This window comes from Acomys minous (assembly GCF_964271855.1).
Source record: "Acomys minous genome assembly, chromosome: 10".
NCBI lineage: Eukaryota > Metazoa > Chordata > Mammalia > Rodentia > Muridae > Acomys > Acomys minous.
Genome location: NC_140491.1, coordinates 81,619,003 through 81,641,076, shown reverse-complemented (window position 1 = coordinate 81,641,076; position 22,074 = coordinate 81,619,003). Strand labels below are relative to the sequence as shown.

Below are 22,074 nucleotides of genomic sequence, written 5' to 3'. Positions count from 1 at the left end.
AGTAACAAAGTCAAACTCAGTGACAGAAGCAGTGGACAAGGAAGACAAAGAAAAAAGTCTGTTGCACACACAAAAGCTTTAGGCAGGAGAGCATGAGTGAAAGGAAGAAAAAAAGTGGAGGGAAGGAGAGCCATGGAGACACTTGAATGCTTGATGGGTCCACTATAGATTCTAGTCCATGGACATTTTAGAGAAGAGAAAACAAGGAGTATTGTGTTGAAGAAATAGTGTAATTAGCCATTTTTAGAAGCAGCTTGGACAAGTAAGTATTTGAAACTCTGTGATGTCCTTAAGGTATAGAGGATAATGTTTACAGTAAAAATGGAGATGAGCAAGCAGGCTTTAAATTTACTGAAAACGAAAAGGTAGCCTGATTATTAATAAGCTATCCAGTAAAACAGGTTGGTTATCAATTTTCTTATGACCTAGAGAATATTGGGTGAATGGTGACATGCTGACTCCTGAGGCAAGTGTGATCATTAGTACTGTGTGATAGGTTTTAAGGTTTTTATTTTATTTTTAAAGGCTTCTCACTGCCCTTAGTGAAGCTGAATGGAGCTTCTTCAGAGAATCTGGTTTTAGAAGCCCTAAAATACTCTAGTAGGGAAGGGGTAAAAAGATTAGACTTACAGGAGTCAGTGCACTCTAATGTCTTTCTCAATAATGTGCAAACTGCTATGCTAGACAGTGGATGATCATATAATAGGAACATAGCTGTGCTTAAGGAGGAGGTGGGTATAACCTTACAAGAAAGTAAGTCCTTCAAGGAGGTAAGTGTGGTATAAATGACCAGAGGGTCCCTAGTGAATAGCTTTGCAGTTGCACACTTGCAGAGTAGAAGGAAATGCACAAGTTGGGGAAACGAGAACTTTAAGAATTATAAGAAATAACTGTCTATCATTGGACACTAGCCCAACACGGATGTCCTCTGAGAGTCTTCACTCAGCGGGGGACTAGGACAGATGCTGGCATTTGCTACTGGGACTCCTCCAAGTAAGAGAGGTATGGGGGAATGAGGAGATAGAAGGACCTAGAAACTTACAAGAAGACCATCAAGGCTAGTAGATATGGACCCAGGGTGCCTGCACAAACTGCTCTACCAACCAAAGGCAATGCATACAGTAAACCTAGACCCCCCCCCACCACCACCAATGCAGATCTAGCCAATGGACAGTGCATTCTCCATAGTTATGTGGAGAGCAGGGACTGCCTCTGACATGAACTCTCGTGCCCGCCCCATTTGACCACTTCCACTTGGTAGGGAGGCCTGGTAGCACTCAGAGGAAGGGGAAGCAGGCTACCAGAATGAGACCTGATAGGCTGTGATCATATGGTGGGGGAGGAGGTCCCTTTCTGTAACAGGCCTAGGGGAGGGAAATAGGGTAAAAGAAAGAGGGAGTGGGGAATGGGAAGATACAAGTGAGAGGATAACAATCCGGATATAATCTGAATAAATTATTTAAATTTAAAAAAATTAAAATTAAAAAAGACATAAGTGTCACTTTAAGTATTTCTTGGAACATTTAAAAGCTGGAATCAACTTAATGTCAAATATTAGAATTATCTAATGAAAAGTTAGAATGTTATATAATCATTTTAAATATGATTTGAATTTATCTGTTCCTGTAGACATTTAGTGAAAATTCAAGTGCAGAATAGGTGACATTAATCTCATAAAATGAGAAAGGTAGAAAGTACAACCTTTACACAAGCGTTTTTGAGTATGCACAGGAAGAAGTACAGAGTTCACTCACCAAACAAGTGCTAGTATTAGTGACCCCTGCCAAGGAAGCATGTATCTCTGAATGACTTGTGTTTGTATGCACTCTTCTTTTATTGAAAGCTTAATTATAGATGTCTATGCCTATGTCAAAATAATAGGATCTCCTTCTGTTGACTTATGAGTCATAGTCTCTTATCTTACCCTCCAGGACTTTAAGCTTTGCTTGTATTCTTTTTTTAAACTTATTTTTAATTTACATTTTCATTTTACATCCTGCTTTTAGCCCCCTCCCTCTTCTCTTCTCAGTCCCTCCCCCAATTACCCCTATTCCCCCTTGTCCTCAGAAAAGGGGAGCCCCACCACCGCCACCTACCCACCCAAGCACGTCAAGTCACATCCGTCACTTGTATTCTTTAGTCTACTTTCTTCCTGATCGTACTGGATAAATTCATTTGATCCCTAGATCACTAATTCCATCTCCTGCAGACCTCTGTCACTTTTGAGACCATACGTAAGCTTTTAGATTGTTTGGTTGTTTCTGTCATTGTATATTTTCAGTACCATCATCTCTATTGATAATTACTTAGTTACTATATATAATGGCTATAAACGCCCTGTAGGCCAGGGTAAAATAGGAAATCATCTCATTACTATTCAAGGAGGAAAATATTCTCAAGGGCAATCAAAAAATTTCCTAGACTAGATGCTGGGAGAAATGTCTACCTAGAAGAGATGGACACTGTGGTATTAGTTCTTAGTATTACTAGCATCCAGTTACAGACATATTCCCCGCATGTAATTAGAGAAAAATAATGTTTAAGTCTAAAAGAAAATCTAATTGATTGGTCACTACATTTGAGGGAAAATGTCAAGACTTGGTAACAAACTAGAGAGATGAAAATTTGATTGTGTAGCACGTTTGAGACCTAAAGAAGTAGTTATACTCCTTGTACTGAAATACAACAGCATGGGAAGATGACTGCTCAAGTAATGTGGGAAGACTGATGCAGTTTGACACTTATGACCTACCAGTTTGTTGTAGGTTCTGTGTCCTTGAGTTTCCTGACCAGATTGTAAAAGAACTCACTGGCAAGTCAGACTGATTTAAAAAAAAAAAAAAAAAGTACTTATGAAACATATAGGAAATAACAAAGTCTAGGTCAGTCAGACTTCTAGAAATGGGGAGCTTCTCAAGGAAATCATTGGAGACCTAATAAGGAAAATGTTGAAGGTAGCCAGTCAGATGGAAAGATCGGGAAGATGTAACACAGACAAGGGTACTAGGCTTTAGTGACTGTGGGATTTAGAGGTCAAAGAAGGTCATTTCCATGGGCAAAGGTGTCTGATAGGGAACACACAGCAAGAAGGACATCAGGAAGCCCTCCTCCAGGAAAGCGCTCAGGGAGACCCAGGAGGCCAGACAAGGGATGGAGCTGTGAAGTAAGAGGACCTGTGAAGAGTCGCCTAGAAGCAGTATACTGTAGAAAGCTCTCTTGCTAAGGAAGACATTTCAAAGACAGCAAACACTGCAATGCAGAGGCAGGACAACGGGCCAAAGCTGAAGTGAGAACACATCTCTAACAGGTGCCGCTAGCCTGGATTCCCAGGACAGGACCACCCCCTCCTTTCAGCTATTGAAAAGAAAAATTAGAGTATCAATATGTAAATAGCATGAAACTCTGAAACCTATGAATTCAATTTTGTTATTTAATTTCTGTCTGATGGCACATTTCAAAGTATTACTAAAAATCTCATGTGGCCCAGGCCTCTGTCTTCCATTTCGTAACCTCAAGCCAGGACACCACCCATATACACGCTACACACACAGCCTTGTCTTGTGGTCCTTCCCTTGACATTCCCTTGACATTCCCTGCACCATGCTTCTTCTTATGAGAACAGCATGGCTCAGAATGCTTTTCAGGCCATCCTTAATAGTATCACTTAGAGTCATACACTCAGACTGTCTGTCTATCTGTCTGTCTGTCTGTCTGTCTGTCTGTGTCCACCCCTGTTCTTGGACTGCTTCTTTCCCAGGTATTATTAACCTGAACTCTCAGCTCTATTTGTGATTTTTTTTTCCATCATCCCTTTACCAGAAGTGAAGCAACAGAGTTCTATAATCATTGGCATGTTATACAAGCTTCTCCCTGCTGTGGGCCTCAACGTTACAAGGGATTTAGCTTGTGAATAACCAAGAAAACTCTACTATGGAGGACTGGCAGCATTTCTCCCTGTTCCTGCCTCCTTGAAGCATTTTGAATGCCTTCTGGATAGAAAGTAGAGAGGAAGCCAGGCATGGTGGTACACTCCTTCAATCCCAGCACTCAGGAATCAGAGGCAGGTGGATCACTGTGAGTTTGAGGCCAGCCTGGTCTACAAAGCAAGCTCAGGACAGCCAAGGCTAACACAGAGAGACCCTGTCTCAGAAAACCAAAAATAAATTTTAAAAGGAGATAAAATTAATTAAATTTTATTTTAAAACTCTAGTATCAAAGGGCAAAGTATTAACAAGTGTCAAGGGCAGTGCTGAAAGCTGACAATGGGGATGCATGTTAAATTACAGAAATGGTGTTCAGGGTGTCAGTCCTAAAACATACATGCAAGTAGCATTATACAGACTGAGCAGGTTGTTCTTATGTATTTATGAATATATTTATAATCATTAGTGAAAAAAGAGGCCATGAATTTGAAAGAGAACAAGGAGGGGTGTATGGCAAGGATCGGAGGAAGGAAAGGGGAGAAGGAAATGTTTTTATTATATTCTCAAACAATAAAAGAAATAATATAACAAAAACCAATGCCAGACATGGTAACATACTTGTAATCCCTGCCCTTGGGAGACTGAGACAAGACAGGCAGGACTTTGAGGTCAACTTGGAATACATAGTTCAAGACTAGCTCTGCTGTGACAAGACCCTATTCTAAAACAGAACAACAAAATTAAAACTGGAACTCCCTGTGATCCATTGACCATATACTACTAGTTATCTATTTAAAGGAAAAAAATCAGTGTATCAAAGGCATACACCCCCCTTCTTTATGCACATTATTCATAGCTGCAGTATATGGAATTGCCTATGTCTAATAACACATAACTCTATGAAGAAAATGTGGTGCATGTATACAATAGAATACTCTTCAGCTAAAAATAAAGAATGAAATCCTGTCATGTGTATCAACATGGCTGAAACTAGAAATCCTTTTAAGTCAAATAAGCCAGGACCAAAAAGTTGAGTATCAAGTGAGCTCTTCTGTGGAGTATAATGTTGATCTCAGAAACTGAGTACGATCGTGGTTACCAGGAGCTGACTCTGTCCAGGCTTTGCACAGACCTGCTGGCCGTTCTAGGAATCTGCGGCAGAGCAACTTCTCTCTGCACTGCCTTTCTCTCTCTGAAAGCAAAATGCATTAGGACTGCCCTCCAATTACCAGTGTGTGAGGCTTTAAACAAATTAAAAGGGCAGAGTATTAAAGAAATCATTGTTACTGGCAGGTTTACAAAGTAAAAGAAAGAGAAATGATGTAGAGGGCAGGAAGCGAGGGGAGGAGGAAAGACAGGAATTGAGATTGCAGAAGCAAAAAGGAACAAGAGAAATGAAATGAAGAAATTGGTCAGAAGTGAAGACTGCTGGATCCTTGAGCAAAAGTTGCACCTACGGAAGGGAAGGCACATTGCTTGTTGCCATCAGGCAAAGCAAGTGAAAAGTACATGTCTTAGAAGACATATCAGACCAATCGGTGGTGACAACCCGCTTAAGAGGTAAATAAAAGCCTGTGTTTGAATAAGAAGCACATCACTGAATTTGGAAGTGTGAAATGTCTTGAAGTTTTAGTTAGTTGGTTAATTAGTTGCTTTGTTGGTTGGTTTGTTTTTATTGGAGATATTGTCTTGTTTTATTGAAACAGGATCTCAGTGTTTAGACTAGACCTGTCTCAAACTTGAGATTCTCCTGTGTTTAGCCTTACATATGCTAAAATTGCAGGATCCTGTCCTGTGAGGTAGAGCTTGTAATGAAATAGAGGTAGGTTAACAAGGCCTCGGGGAGGTAAAGATGTTTGAAACTGTCTCACTGGGGAATCTATCATGTATTACTTCTCCATATTGATTGTCTTCTGCAATAAGTTTTTGACCCAAAAGTAGCAGAAACTAAGAAATACCTGTGTCTTAATGATCTGAAAATGAAACTATGGGCTGAAGGGACAAGCTTCCTTATGCAGGAAGAAAGAGACACAAAGTCATAGATAAACAGAAGAAAAGGTATGACTCCTTAGCGACGGCATGTGAATTCTGCTGTGAGTTTTCTATGTGGTCTTTCAGTGCTGGAAGGGTTATGTTTGATGGTCATGTGGTTGAGAAGATTAAGTAAGATTATGATCAGATGCTTAGTAGGAATGCGGATCAGCTAAAGAGCAGCTGACTTTGTGCTACAGATGGTACTCTGATTGCAGGAAACTGTAGATTATGCTAGAGTAGTGAACACTTTGCCACCCCGCATAGCAAACATTTGCTTAGACACAAGAGTCTCCTCTCACCTTTGTATGCACTGCATATGGGACAGGTGCCCATGAGACAACCTGAACCTGATTATCTTAACACAGAAACTTTGCAAAGTTTACTAACTGCTCTCAGATGTCTTTATTATCTAAAGGTGACATGTCAGTCAGCTTGCAATCCATTGGCTGGAACTGGTCTTCACCCATAGCTAGGAAGTAAATATGGAATCTGTGTCCCCAGAAAGAGACATGGATACTAATGAACACAAATAATGCCCCCCCCACCCCATTGCTCAGTTCAGCACTTGGTTCCTAGTGAGCAAAGCAGGCATCATCTGTCCCCCCGACAGAGCTATGAGTGTAGGGTAGTATTCTTCTGGGAAGAGCCAGCTTCCCCCAAGCCAGGCAGGAGCTAGATCAAGGAGACTGCTCAATATGTACACAGTTACATGGGGAAAATAGGAAATGGTAACAGTATAAGTGACAAGTATGGAAAACTTAGAATCTTCAATAAATATTTACTGAATGAGTGCTAAGTCAGGAATAAGAAGAAATTTAGATCTCAGAAACGAAATGGGAAAGGCAACAGAGAGAGACAGATATAGGAAGAAAAAAAAAAACACATGGAAACATTTTATGCTTTTCAAATGTTCTGAATAATATTTGGGAATAAAAGCTGTTCTCGCTGTATCTTCTGCTTCCAGGAAGCCTGAAATATTTCCCTGCTGGTCTCTTCTGCCATAGTGAGAGAGTGTGGAGGGATGAATTCCCTGCCAGACTGTTCTGTCCTTACCTAGGCTATAGGGTGGGTATGATTGGGAAACCTGGACCCTGGCACATCAACTGAAATGTCTTGTTAAAGCAAGTTTGTTCTGCTGGCATTTGTCAAACAGAGAGTCATGGGGGAAAAAGAAATCAAACAGCTGGGTGCTGGAAATGTTCAAGTTAAGCAAAAAGCCTATGCACACAGAGTCGTAGAATATTAGGAGTCGGTTGTTTAAAACATACAAAATCATTTACACAAACAAGGCTTATTAAAAACAAAATAGAAACCAAGCCAAAACAATCCTCCTGACAGTCACAGGCACTCACAGCTATTTGTTCTGCACAGGCAGGTCACAAAATTCATGCTTCTCTGCAACTTCTTTTACTCAAAAGTGTCAACAATTGAACACACAGTACAGAATATTTTTCCGTGTCCAGAACCACACACATACAACATTATTTTAAATGGCTGCTAAGAATTGTATCATATCTATCAAAATATATTTAGTGGTCACCACTTTAGAGTTTTACAAAGTTACCATTATAAATAATGCTGTTATGAATACATTGTAGTGGAATTTCCATGTACGTGTTTTTTAGACTGACTTTCATGTATTATATAATGTATGATGCACACACTAAGGCTCATTGTGACCATTATCAAACTGCTATCTAAGGACTGTTTCAACCATTTTCCACCAGAAGCATAAGAACATAAATGTGGATTTAGAGACGTTAAGTTTCTTTCTAAAAGTGTGCTTCATCTTGACAGCAGATGTGTCACTGTAAAACCCATCACTATACATCTAGTTCTTTCTGCTACAACCACATGTAGAAGAGTTTCACATCTAGGTTTCTTGGAAAGTAATTTAAGACATGCTTGCATGTTCTGCTACATGGGTCAGTTAATACCGTGGGCACTACATGGCCCATTGGCTGTCAAAAGCTCATCTCTTGCATGGCACAGTAGTTGTCTGCTTCTCAATCACCCCTCGTGCCTTGTATGGAATGGTATGGTCATTAAATGTGAAGCTCTTTAAAAGTTGAGTATTATGCAATTTCCCACCGCCCTAAAAAAAATAAATAAACAATTTTTCAGCTAAATTGATTGTCTTAGTTTGGATTTTTATTGCTGTGATGAGCATGGCCAAAAAGCAAGTTGGGGAGGAAAGGGTTTATTTGCCTTACACCACAATACTGCTGTTCATCATCAAACGAAGTCAGGACAGAAACTCAAATAGGGCAGGAACTTGGAGACAGGAGCTAATGCAGAGGCTTACTGGCTTGCTTCCCATGACCTGTTCAGCCTGCTTTCTTATAAAACCCAGGATCTGGTACCACCCACAATGGGCTGGGGATTTCCCCCACCAATCACCAATTACAAATTATAAAACTCCCTTACAGGCTAGCCTAAAACCTGATCTTGTGGAGGCGCCCTCCTTTCAGATGACTTTAGCTTGTGTCAAGTTGATATAAAACTATCCAGATACTGATTATTATTTTGAGCTTTGAGAAACATAAATCCAGTAACTGAGACAGTAGCTTTAGCACAATCTACAAAGGTATACCTAAAATGCTGTAAAGCACATATGATGAAGAATGCCTTGAAATTGTTGTTCTTTTCCGACCCTCATATTTCAGGAAGCAATTTCAGTTTAGCTCACCTTTCCTGCACTCTTGACACCATAGTGCTAACCCCCTTTCAGACAACTGGCCTGCTTCCACCACCTGATGTGTGGCAGTCTGTCTAAAAAGACTGAAGAACAACACTGAAGACTACCCCATCGTATCACTAGAAATCTCTTCCCCAGTTATAGACACGAGCTTGCTGCTCATGATCTCTAGTGATCACTTACACAGTTAAGGGGTGTTTGTGCGTGTGCGTGTGCGTGTGCGTGTGTGTGTGTGTGTATTGGTATCTGTTTTCAAAAGCACTCAGCACTTAGAATTGTTAGGCCATACTTCATAAAATCATTCCATCTCAACTGTTTAATTCCTAAAAGTCTGCTTTTGCTGGTACTATCAAGTGAAGCGGTGCTAAAAGTATCCAAATTCTCATTGATTAAAAGTTAACAGGAAGTTTCCAAAAACAAAGAGTTTCCCTCATGTTATGAGACACTTTATAAGAACTTGAGTAAAAATTTTCCTATTTATAAGGGATAACTTTGGACAAGTAAACTTTCACTTTAGGTTCGGCTGTATATTATGATTTAAACAAAATGAAAGGGGATTTGTACCAATCATTTTTTGTGCTCTTATGTAAAATGACTACTGACTGTTAAAGTTTTTGCCTACCTAAAAGAAGCAACTAACATATTCAATAGATTGTAATGCATTTACTTTGTATAGAAGCAATGAAAATAGGCATTCACTCCTAACTGCTTTAAAAATACTGGAATCTTTTAGGAACTACATTCTTTACCAAGTTAAGTTTCATCGTACCTACAAACTGCAACTACTTTTATACCACTATGCACATTATCCCCACCACCACACATGTACAAACAGAGCGGAGAGAGGGAGGAAGGAAGGGGGAGAGGAGGGAGATGGAGACGGAGAGGGAGGGAGAGAGGGAGAGAGGTGGGGTGGGCATATTTAGAATACATGAGAGAGAGGATATTTAGAATACATGATATACCCAGGATCCATAGCCATTTTTCTGGAACTCCAAATGAAGAATTTAGACAACTGAGGGGCTAGATTTCCCTACAGTGTTGCTCTCTCTTTAAGCTATCTTATTGTTACATTGTTTCCATCCTTTCATCTAAGTATCTCCGAGAGAATCAGACTAGAAGAACATCTTACAGATAAGGTGGCAGTTATTTGATTGATACGGTTGAAGACAGCATACAGTATATTCTCTCCTCTCAAGCTGTTTGGAGTCTTTGTTCTTGCCCACAGCGGTAGTATATATGAAAACTATCCAAACACTTCCCCATGGTGCATGTGTATAATACACATCATCTTAAAAAGCAATGAACATTTTGCCATTGCATCCTTTATTATTTGAAGTAAATCAAACTGAGAGACGTAGCACTTGAAACAAATTGTTTGAGAACTCTAATTTTATAAGATCTTACAGTCTCATAAGATTATAAATGCTGTTTTAAAATGTTAATTAGAAGATGCATTTGTTTTAATTCATGATACTGAAAATATTGACTGAATTGTGAATTAACACATTAAGGGGTACAGATGTCATTTTTCATGAGGTTTCCTGAATGATGTAATTTTCATATTTCATATAGCAGTTTAATAATATTACAGATTTATTTTATATAATTAGTAAATGAGAAATTCAATTACTGGTATATACTATTTTCTGTAATGAAAAAATCAAATTTCTGAATTATAAATAAAAAACAAATATTTTGAAGACATCTGGTCTACATCTGTCTGAAATACGATAATTTAAAACAGTGTAATTCAATGCAAGAAATACTGAAATATTCACACCTTAGAATGTTAAAAAATTTATTCCATTTAAATATGATTTGTTAAAGGATATTTTTCTTTAATTTTAGTGTCTTTTATCCTCTCATTCTGTCATTAGAGAAGACTGACAAACTGAATAAGCCAAAAACATTTGATGTTTTCACATGCCTGTGCTAAATGAAAGTATTTTCTTTTCTTCCGATTCTTTTACATGTTGACTAACCTCCACTTTTTAAGTCGATATAGATTCAGACCTATCCATCCCTTTTATTGCATTATAATTCTCCGCTGAGTTGTTAGGAAATTAGAGATTAGAAGAAGGGACTACAGTCTCCTTAAATTGTGTGCTCTTGGTCAGCATAATGTTGTGGGTGTCCATGGGGGAAAGGTGGACGTTCCTGTGGAAAGGCAAAGCATGTTCACTACAGTCTCATGATGATGAGCAAAGAATAAGCCTTTGAAGATGCTTTTATTTTCGTAAAAAATATGTGAGTGGAAAATTAACTATATGGAAGGAAAAATGCTGTGTACTTTCCTTAGTCTAACTTAAAAATATAAAACAAGACAGATTTCGCCTTCAATAAGATCCTTAGCACATCAGTGGGACCGTGTTTATGCTTAGAGTAGGTCTGCATTCAACGGACTTACACATTGCTGTTACATACAGTTCAGGGAGATAAGAAGAGCCTCTGAGAGCCGAGGACGCCAGCACAAGCCAAAGACTTTGATGAGGAATGGCACTATGTGAACAAAGCATTTTCTTACAGTGTACCCCAAGGTAACCCTAAGTCTATTTTCTGCTTATTTACAGGGAGCATGATAAGGATCCAGAGAGTTTTTTTAAGGTATTAATGCATCTAAAAGACTTAAAATTCAATTTCCATGTCTCTGTCCTGGGAGAAAATTTTACAGATATACCAGGTACCTGTTTCCATTTTCTACTGTTTGTTTTGCTTTGTTTTGTTTTGTTTATATATAAAGACATGAGCTCATCGACTTAAGTATTAATTTCTTCTTTGTTAGAATAGTCAGGATGAGCACTGTTAACCAAGATTATTCAATAGCACTAAAGTCAGATTCAATTAAAAAAAATACTTAAGTAAGCATTCTTTGATTTAAGTTGAGAAGAAGCAGTCATCTCTTTTATCAAATATAGTTTATACAGTGTATTTTTATGTAAACAGAATATATTGCTTTGGGCATCTTAACACTTACAGAAATTAGAAATTTATAATTGGATGTACAACCTCTCACCTCTGGGGTCACTGGTTTGCATCCTGCTCATGTTGGCAATGGCCACACTACATTACCATCTTTTAGGTGGCCTGCATGAAGCATTTGGACATCTAACTTATAGTGTGGGTTGGGCCTTAGCCCGTATCATTGCATTCATTGAACTAAAGACAAGTTAAGGTGGCAGCTGTCAGTAGTGTTTCCTCTCATTCTTCATGCTACACTGTGCCTTTTCAAGGTTATTTCCTTCACCTTGTTCCCTAGTGTAGCATGTTAGGGTCAGTAAAATGAAGAAACAGCTCTCTTAAGTGTGTGTGTGTGTGTGTGTGTGTGTGTGTGTGTGTGTGTGTGTGTGTGTGTGTGTTTACAGTTTGGGTATTATTTATTTATTTATTCACTTTACATCCCAATTGTCGTCCCCTTCCTCCTCGCTTCCCGGTCCTGCCTTTCCTCCTTCTTCCCCCATCCTCTTTCCCCTGCTCCTCAGAAAATGGGAGCCACCTCCCACCAGTCCACCCCAGCACATCAAGGCCCACCATGACTGAGCTCATGCTCTTCCCCTGTAGCCTGGTGAGGCAACCCCACGGGGTATAGGGGGTGGCATGATGAAAAAGCAGCTAACAGAGTCCTTGTCAGAGGCAGGCCCTGCTCCCCATACTAGAGGACCCACATGAATCCTGAGCTGCCCATCAGCTACATCTGTGTAGGAGGCCTAGGTCCAGTCCGTGCATGGTCCTTGGTCGGTGTTTCAGTCTCAGCAGCCCCCTCTGGGCCCTGGTTAGTTGGCTCTGCTGGTCTTATGGAGCTCCTGTCACTCCAGATCCTTCTATCCTCCCCCCACTTGTCCACAAAACTTCCCATGCTTCGTCCAGTGTTTGGCTGTGGGTCTCAGCATCTGTTTCAATCTGCTCTTGGATGGAGCCTCTTAGAGGACAGCTATGTTAGGCTCCTGTGTATGGCCTAGCAGAGTATCATTAATAGTGTCAGGGGTTGGCTGTCGCCTATGGGGTGGGTCTCAGGTTGGGCCAGGCATTGTTTTAAAGCAAGCAACAACAAAGGTTCAGACCTGGCCTTGCTAGACATATCTTGCTGTGGTGTGTTATGACACCAAAAGGCTGCCCAGCATGCACATGCCTTTAGAAAGTGTTCCTGACTGTGGCTCAGTGCCTGGAACTGCAACCAGCCTGCCCTCGGTAGCCTTCTCTCATGGCTTGCTTTCAGCCTTCTACAGTGTATGCACTGGACCTTTCTCCGGTCCCTTTAGGTGCCAAGCTTCTGCAGACCTCATCTGCCTGTTGACTTCTATTTTGTCCTTTCAATCTCAGCTCTGGGACATTTTCATGAAACTTTCACATGTTCTCCTAACACACTGCATCCTTCATGGTGCCTCATATTATTTTTCACCATTCACTCCATCTACATAATTTCTAGAATTTAGAATGAAAGTTACATAAGGGCTAGAGACTTGACTTGTCTTGTTAGTTATTGTCATCTGAAACACTGACCACTAGAGCACTGGAGGCCAGTAAATACTTATTAAATAGGTAAGCAAAAGTAATGCATGTTCCCTCCCAACAAGGAGTTTATAGCTGTGTTAAGGAGAAAGCACTTGTGTGTAAACACAGAAAACAGAGAGGAGACCAAACTGGTATAGTTATATCTGAGTCATGACACATGGAGCTTAGAGAATTAGGTAGCGACCTAGTATATTAATAGCCAAAGCTATTCAAATAGCCAGAAACGAAAGATTGACCAAACTGTTCCAAAGGAAAAGCACACCTAAGCAAACATTTTAGAAACTGTGTTTAAAGGAAGCAAATTCCAATGGGAAATGCTGTGGCCTTGCTAATGTGCATGGCGTTGAGGGGGTTTTTCATGCAGACCTTGGTAAGTTCTTTTGCCTTATACATACATATAAGGGAGTGTCAAGATAGGGAGAGTATTGATCAAGTAAATGAGATACAATGTGGCAGAATCTGTAGAAGAGTCTCTGTTAGTGACCCCAGAGTTCTTCTGTAGCAGGGGCAGAAAGTTTAGTGAGGGCACGATATGAGAGAAGGAAGCAGGGAAGAATTTGGTAGATGGATTGATTGCACAGAAAGAAGGAAAGAAAACATTTGCTGACTTTCCTAGTTGGTGGGTTCAGTTTGCCTGTGCCAACACTAAGTGCTTGTGGGTGGACTGGCAGAAGAGGTTAGAGGAAATGCCTGAGAGGTTCCTGGGCCAGCATCACCGCAGTGTGCTCTCAGCCACCTCTATGAAGCAGGCTAGATTTTTACTTACAGTAGCATGCATATTCTTGGGCACTTCAGGATCTCTACTCACCACGCACGTTGCCTTTGAGCTATGTGGCATTGCTTCCACTTTCAGCTGGGCCTCCTGTATGTCTCAGCCACCGGGCCATGTGTCATTTCACATGCGAATCAGTCTTTCTTTCACGGCCACCATGCTTCTGCTTGCATATCAGGGAATTGCAAGTGTTGGAGGAGTGAATGGTGCTCTGGTTGCTTTCCAGGTTGTTCCTTTTGAAGGCCATGTAGCCTTTATTCCAAAACTTCCTAACAAGCCGTTCTGTGTAGCTTCAGTCATTCCTGCCTCCCGTCTGGGTTATCTAACAAATGCTTGTCGGTAGTTGCTATATCCCAAGGCACTATTCTGAGCCACTTGCAAGTATTAGTTAATGCCCATAGACTCCTGCTCAGGGTCGTTTCCACATTTTACCCTTTTGGAGAACCTGAGGAATAAAGAAACAGGTAAGGTCATATAGCTGTATGCTGTTCAGAGTTTTGTGTACTTGTTGTCTGACTCAACATTATCTAAATTAAGGCATTAATTTTTCCCTACTCACCATCTAACACACCTCCCCTCTAAGCACTCATAAGTAGTATACTATTAATAACCACCTACTACTTGATAGGTAGCGATATTCTGAGTGTCCATAACTTCCAGTAACTGTCTATATGTCAGTCTTTTCTCAGATGGGGGGATGGAGTTTATGTTATAGGAACAGTAGGTGGTTGCTCCCCAAGTTGATTTTGTAGCAGCCAGGTGGTCTCCTGCACGCTCTCGGAATCCCAGTGGTCAGCTGGCCAAGGGGAGAGGATAGCACCTTCAAGTCTGCCTGGGCTGCACAGCAGGACTATGTCTCCCACCCCGACACCATTCCCTTTCTCTCCACAAAACACATAGGAGAAAATAGCATTGCTAACTGAAGACACGGTTAGCAACACTAGATTTCTCTCAAATTTTTTTAAGACAATTTATATCGTACAATGCTGTGTGGTTTCACTACTATTGGTTATTTTCAAGCCAAAAACCTCATTTTATAAAAATCATTTTTCTGGAAAGTGTCACAAAATTAAGACAGGTTATTATGTTTTATAGCCCTGTGACTCATAACTCTTTTGTATCCTTTTTAAATTTTTGCTGTTGTTTTTGAAAAAGAGGAGAAAGCACAGAGATACTTGGTGACTTAGCAATCTTCCATGTGTGCACTAGACAGTGTACTCAAGGCAATAGCCAGGCCAGGAGCAGAGCAGGTCAGTCAGCGGCACTGTCCCGCAGCAGTGGTGAACTCACACGCTCTGAGAATCCCCTCTGTGCCAGTCACCACAAGTCATACAGGACGATTGATCAAATAGAAGGCACAGTCTATCACACAGAGCAGAACATGGCTTGCTGCTTTATTGATCACTTCCTGGAACACTGCTTTCAATGCTAGATTGAACATTTCCTGATCATTCAGCGTGCACAGTGTTCTGTGCCCTTCCTCCGTTGCTTGACTTAGTCTTCACAATAAACCCTGCAAGTCAGGCAGTGTTGGGATTGCTACTTATGAGAAAAGTAAGATCACAAAGAAGTTCAAAAAACCATGATCTAAACTTTATGCAGTCTCCACAGCCAGTGCATAGCCTGTGTTTCCCATGGCAACCTATAGACCTCTTTCCATTTTATAGGGACGATGACAGAAGGTGTGGTTGTAGATTATCCTGAGCACTTCTGTAAAGCAGTTCCACGTTCTTTGATAATCCTTTTGCAAATGGAAAGCTATTTTTTAAAAGCTTTCAAATTTATGTCTTAAATATATTTCACCCCTTAGATATTAAAGTGTCCTTCCTCATCATAAGAAAATTATCAAAACAAATATGAGCTAAAAAATATTCCACATAATATTTGGCATCTGTATTCTCTAAGTATTACTGGAATTGGTCTGTCATATTAGAATAGTAAAATTTCAATATCTTACCAGGGTTAGAGAAAAATTCTTTGAAACAAAATCCTAAGGAATTAAGGGATGACAAAAGATGTGTTTTCCGTACACAATAACACTAAGCACCACAAGTTCTGAGTGGTTTGACACTGTGTTTTCTGTTTCAGCAGAAGTAGCCTTGATTTAATATAACTTTGAAAGTTCTTCTCAACTCTCAGCTCTTAGATTAGAATAATCTAGGCTACACTAAGGTGTAGAAAACCTTAAAATTGCAGTGGCTTAAAGACATAAAATGTATGTCTTGTCCACACCATGTGTTCATGTAGCTGAGTGGGCGTGCACTGCTCGTGACAGTCAGTGAGGACCCTCGCTGATAAGGAGACACTAGCCATCATCCTAAGCATCCCCAGATCCATGAAGAGCTAGAAAACTCACTCCCTGTGTCACCAAGCATCTGCACTGGCTTGGAAATGGCATTCCGTTCACTGGCCAGAACCTCAAGGCACTGTCCACTCATAACGAAAGCCAGCCCTACTCTCTATCAAAAACAAGAAAACAGAAATAATTTGATGAACTGCACTGTGGGCCACCAGAGCTCCTTAATGTACACCGTGATCTATAGCTCCTCAGAGAAAGAGCCATGCCGCTCCAGGTTTCCACCTCATCTGGGCAAGTCTAGCCCAGTTGACACAGTTTACAAATGTGTAGGCATTGCCTGCAGCCTTTGTGTGAGGAGCAACCTGATGACTCCTGAAGATACATCTGGCAACTCATATTCTTTAAGAGGGAACCACTATGAAGTAGAGGTTCTCTGTGAAATAGGGAAGTTCTTTTAGGGGTTTTGGCATTTTACAAAGCTTATAGAAATTGTCAATGCAGAGTGATTTCCCTCCATCCCTGGGGATATTTGGCAACGTGCACAGCTGTTGGGCAGGGGGTTAGGTCCTGCCAGGTAGGACACCAGTTATTCTGCCACCATACTAGAAAATGCGGGTCAACTTAATGACATCAGCATATCCAGCCTAGTAAAATACCAGCAGCACCATGACTGAGAAGGTACAATAGCAGAAATTTAAAACAAAACAGGATAGAATTGGGTCCTATAGCTTTCCACTTGAACATCAGCTAACTCAGCTGTGCAATTAAAAAGGACATGAGAAAGAAAAACAATAAAGCCACCTACTCTATTTCAATGAATTTTTACGAAGACTTCCATAGTAGAAGGTAATTTGGGGGAAAGTGCTAAAGTAGTATGCAAATTTTATTATAAGACTCAGGGACTTCTCTTCAGAGTTTGTCTATGGAATGAGTTTCTGAAATGCTTTTTGGGTCCAAAGAAGACATTGAGTGTGCTGTATCTTAAAAGTTCATTTTTATTCAGGCAATTAAAAGGCCGTTCTGCTCCATAAACCATCTGCATCTAGTTTTGTGTTTAAAAGGAACTAAAAAGCCTAGGAACTCTTCAATGCACATGTTTGAGTGTTGGCCAGTTCTCATGACAAGGTCACATTGTTAGCCCTTGAGATGATTTTTTTTTTAAGTAAATGTTTTAGATATCAAGTCAATGGAATGTGTTTGTATACTTCATAATTTCCCACAAATGGTAATTCTAAACAAAATATTCTTTTGTATAAGCAGCCAAGGCCTTATGTAAGATTCTTCTTCCTTATTACAGATATGATAGTCTTTCTCCAAAGAAGTTTTAGTTGAGACATTGAGGCAGCCAAGAAGGTCGGAAGAAAACTAAAAACCTGAGGCATGGTTTTGGCAGACAGAATCCATTCTGGTTCCCCTGTAATTTAGGTCAAGAGTGGTGTGTGGAAAGCTTCTGGGTAGCGTCAGGCCTGGCAGTGGAGACTGCTGTGATCTTGTCGTGGTCCTGGTTCATAGCTCCGAAGTGAAATGCTTGATAATCCTGTGGCAAGTTCCTCCCCTTCCACCTCCTTTTCCCCTCAGATCCCAGCTGTGGTCTCATTTTCAGCAGTGTGACTATACCAAAGAGAACTATACCAGTTCTAAGAAGATTCTAGATACATAAATAAAGCACATTAATGCAAAATTTCTACATTTTTCTGCAAATCAAGCCCAGTACAAAACAATCTATTAATTGATTAATATTGTAGCATAAGATCATGTGTGATAGGAAATAAATTCTACTAGTAAGACAAGACTGAACGAACTCTGCTATGTCAAGAACATTCCTAATGTCACTCCTCTTTCTGAGTAGGTTTTTAGTCATTATTTATTCCCTTGACAAGAAGGTGTTTACCAACTGCCTCTTATAGTCATGTAATATGTTATAAATATCACGAGAAGAAAATTCCCTCTAGGATCTCACTGTCTAATATGAAAGAAAAGTTTGTATATTTACATTTCGTTATAGCATGTCCTTGTTTGTAACTATTTCATAATTTGGGTCATATTGCTTATAAACAACCTTTTGAGGCAATCTAATATATTGAGATCCCTAAGAATAGTGGAATACAGTGACATATTAACTCCATTTTAAATGCACAGGTGTAAATGAAAACCTCAGTCCATGAGACTACTCTCACATGGCTCCCAGAAAGGAACATGTGAATAGGTCTGTTTCCCAGGAATCTGCAACCCAGGTTGAGTGGAATTATTGCCAGTTATGGTGAAATGAAGGAGACCAGCCACCATGGCAAAAATAAGGAACACTAAAGAAATGAAAATGAATTTGCTCCTGAGAGGAAAAATAAATGCTATGTATATGTTTCATAGAAGAAATGGTAGTATATCTTAGGATAATTTATAAGCTCAGCAGAGATCAAATAGGGAACCACCACATTACTTTATATGTCCTCACAGAGCTGCTGCAAATTTTTTAAAAAGTAAATAAATGAAAGAGCAGAATGTCAAAGCTACCAAGCTCAGAGAAATTATGATGGACAACCTGTCCTGTCAGGCTCAGAACATTTATGAAATGACAGCTTTTAAACACCACTTTACAGATTCACAAATATGAGATTAGAAAAGTAGGAAGAAGTAGATAATTCAGAAACAAACTGCTATGTCTATATACTTAATACCTGACAAGTAGAGAGACAGTCTAATAACCTACTGATTCCAGTTAAAAACCTGATGGCCAGAAACTGGTTAGTAAGTCAATAACTTCATGAAGCAAAACTAGAAAAAGAAACTATGCATCATGTTTTAAATATTTGAGCTTCAACACTTACATGAGTATATATGAGCATATAGTAAATTAAATGTGTGCTATGTCATAGAGATGAAAGCTCATGATGGCAGAAGCACATGATGACAGACATACTGACTTCCTGACCTTCCTCTGTGCCTTACTAGGCTGGTTGTTACGCTGCCCACTCATCTATCCCAGCAGCCCTCGGGAGGTCCAACTTCTTTCTTCTCTACAAGTGAGAAACTAAGGCTCCACTTAAGTATCTGGCCCAAAGTCATGTAGCTGATAAGCAATAGAGGTGATGATATGAGAAGAAGTAAATAGTACATCAAAATTTAAAGGGAAACCTATAATTTTGCCAGTAATAAAATAAAGGTAAATGAAGATTTATGAGCAAGCAGTTTTATTCACAAAGCAATGAAAGCAAGAGCACATCATAACTAAGACCAGCCAACTTGTGGGGTAGCATCTGCATTCAGGATGAGGACAGCATAAATAATTTTCCTGAGCCATGCAGATTAATATACTTTTATTTTTCTTGCTAATTTCACATTGCAAATTGCGTCCAGTAGATTCCAAGGTAGAGGAATACCTGACCAAAGTTTTCCTACCTTCATTCCCTTCTCTCGCCTGCCCATTGCTAACAGAACACTGGGGTCCTGGTCATCCTTGATCTACACCTCACCTGCTGTTTCTGGCAGTCTTGCTCCTGTTTTCTGAAACCTTGGCTTCTACATAGGACTCACATTAGTCTCCCGGCTCAGCTTGTCTACCTAGTGTCAATGTTCTCCCTAACCCTACACCACCCCAGGACAGAGTTGGAGTACTGCAATAGTAATCATAATATAGCTTACCGAGTTTCTGTGGGATGAACTTTAATTTTGTTTATAGCAAGGGAGCTTCCTCACAATCCCACCCCAGCTTAGTGTCCTACGAATTCCCATTCTTTTTGTCATTTTCTGAATATATCTGTTCATTTATTCACTCCTTTGTCTTGTGTTATTCACTGCTTCAATTCCTCTGTTCCTTTCCTCGCAGACACATATAACGCTTTCTTCCCCTGACAAAACCCCAGGTGCACTGAAGTCCCTCTCCTCTTCACCTCCATTGTGCTTTCCATGCTGATCCCTTCCCTTGTCAACCTCGTGCCACACTCACTAGGGTCACTGGACATTTGGCTGCTGAGTGGGGCCGTGGCAGAGCTCCCCAGAAGACAGTGTCTAGGGTTTTAGTACCATCTCAGGATGGGCTACACAGAGGAGTCAGGGCACTCCACACTTCAAACCCCCTGATGAGGGTAGAGGTTCCGTTCAGTGGCTGAGCAGCTGCTTTCTCAGAAAATCCTCGTTAATTGCGTCCACCCTTCCCTTCTAAATGCTGAAGACCTCCTCAGTGCAAAGTAACATAGCAACTCACTCTCAGTTCTCAGGGCAGCATCCTGTGAGGATCTGTGTTGCTGCTGTGGTCACTCCCAGGCGTGCTGTGCCTTGGCTTATTACCTTCTGTTCCTGCAGCTTCTCTGAGTGGGATATGTCTAATTCCTGCTAGAACCAGAAAATTCAGAGTGAGTCTCAAGACAAGATCATTTTCCATCCTACCAGGGGGAAGACCATGAAGATAATATGTTCCGGAATATAACTCCCAAAGCATCTTGCAAGAAATTGTTCTCAGAAGTTATAACTGTGTGAGCATCACTGAAAAAAAATATGTTTTCATTTTCATAAAATGGTCTCAAAGTTTGTGGGAAGTTGGTCTGGAGAGATGGCTCAGTGGTTAAGAGCACTGACTGCTCTTCTGCAGGCCCTGAGTTCAATTCCCAGCAATCACATGGTGGCTCACAACCATCTATAATGTGATTTAATGCCCTATTCTGGCCTGCAGATGTACATGGAGAGGGCTGTATACATAATAAAAAATAAATAAATAAATAAATAAATCTTTTTTAAAAAGGTTTGTGAGAAGTGTACATTTGAAAAAGATACATGGAAACTAGTTAATGAATAGAAAAGATCATCAAGACATTAATAGACAAATAGGAATTGGAAATAGACCTAAGTAAAAACTTGTAATGGTGTCCCTGGCTTAAATGTACTAAAATGTAGAGATAGAGCCTCTCTGTAGCCAGGAGAGCTGAGAATGTCGCCCACTCAGTGCTTTGGCAGTTCACGTTTGGCTTCCTGCACTTGTATGTTGTCATGATTTGGATGTCATGATGTGGTCACAGGAATATTTTCTCCACTATGAGACCAGAGGAAGGCCAATGTGTTTCAGCCTGAGTGTTTGCCGCTGCACCTCTCAGAGCACAGCACTCTGAGGACTGTGTATCTGGATCCACGCAGTGAGTTCTTCCAGCTCTGTTTTCCCTGGCCTATGCTGTTTTATTTGCAAATGGAGGGCATCAACTCTCTGCTGCCACAAAATAAACAGCAGCAGGAGCTGGGAAGATTAGCTTTCCAGTTCTGGCCACTCGTTAGCTGGGTCACCCCTTCTAGCTTCGTTTTGCTCATCTATAATACAAGCTCTTCAAAAGGAGTTGGAGCTAAGAGGTACTTTGGAGGCCAGGGCTTCTCAACTTCAAATGGGGTTCACATTCAAGTTGTATTAGGAAAACAATTAGAATCTTAATTATACTTTTTCAAAACTTCCCCTATTTTTCTGATAGCTACCACTGTCCCCACCACGTAATTGAAAGCCATTGGTATACAGCGGGCACAACCACCCCAGTCACCATGCTCTACATTGCTGTCTATAACTGTCTTCTTGCCACCAGGTGCCCAGAGGAACCTTCTTCCTCAGCACATCCCTTTGCGTGCCACCTCAGTGAGCTCACCAGCAATGCCATACCTAATGTAAACTTTTGAAAGATGTGACTTCATCCTTTTGTGTGTTTTTCTCCTGTCCTTATGAATCAAATCAAATTCACGTGTGTGTGTGTGTGTGTGTGTGTGTGTGTGTGTGTGTGTGTGTAATATCTTTACAATTTAACTAAGCTGTTAATACAGTACAGCTGTTTCACAGTTTGAGGTTAAACAGCAAAACTTACATGAATTT

General features: G+C 40.4%; 1 protein-coding gene across 4 annotated transcripts in view; it reads left to right on the top strand.

Moving 5' to 3' along the window:
- GTDC1 (glycosyltransferase like domain containing 1) overlaps nucleotides 1-22,074 on the top strand; it is a 364,500-nt gene that overhangs the window by 328,288 nt on the left and 14,138 nt on the right. For all 4 annotated transcript variants that reach the window (XM_084799646.1, XM_084799643.1, XM_084799644.1 and 1 more), the window contains one exon: nucleotides 11,229-11,338. In XM_084799646.1, coding sequence (XP_084655772.1) covers nucleotides 11,229-11,338 — 110 coding nt within the window. The remainder of the gene's footprint in view (nucleotides 1-11,228; nucleotides 11,339-22,074) is intronic.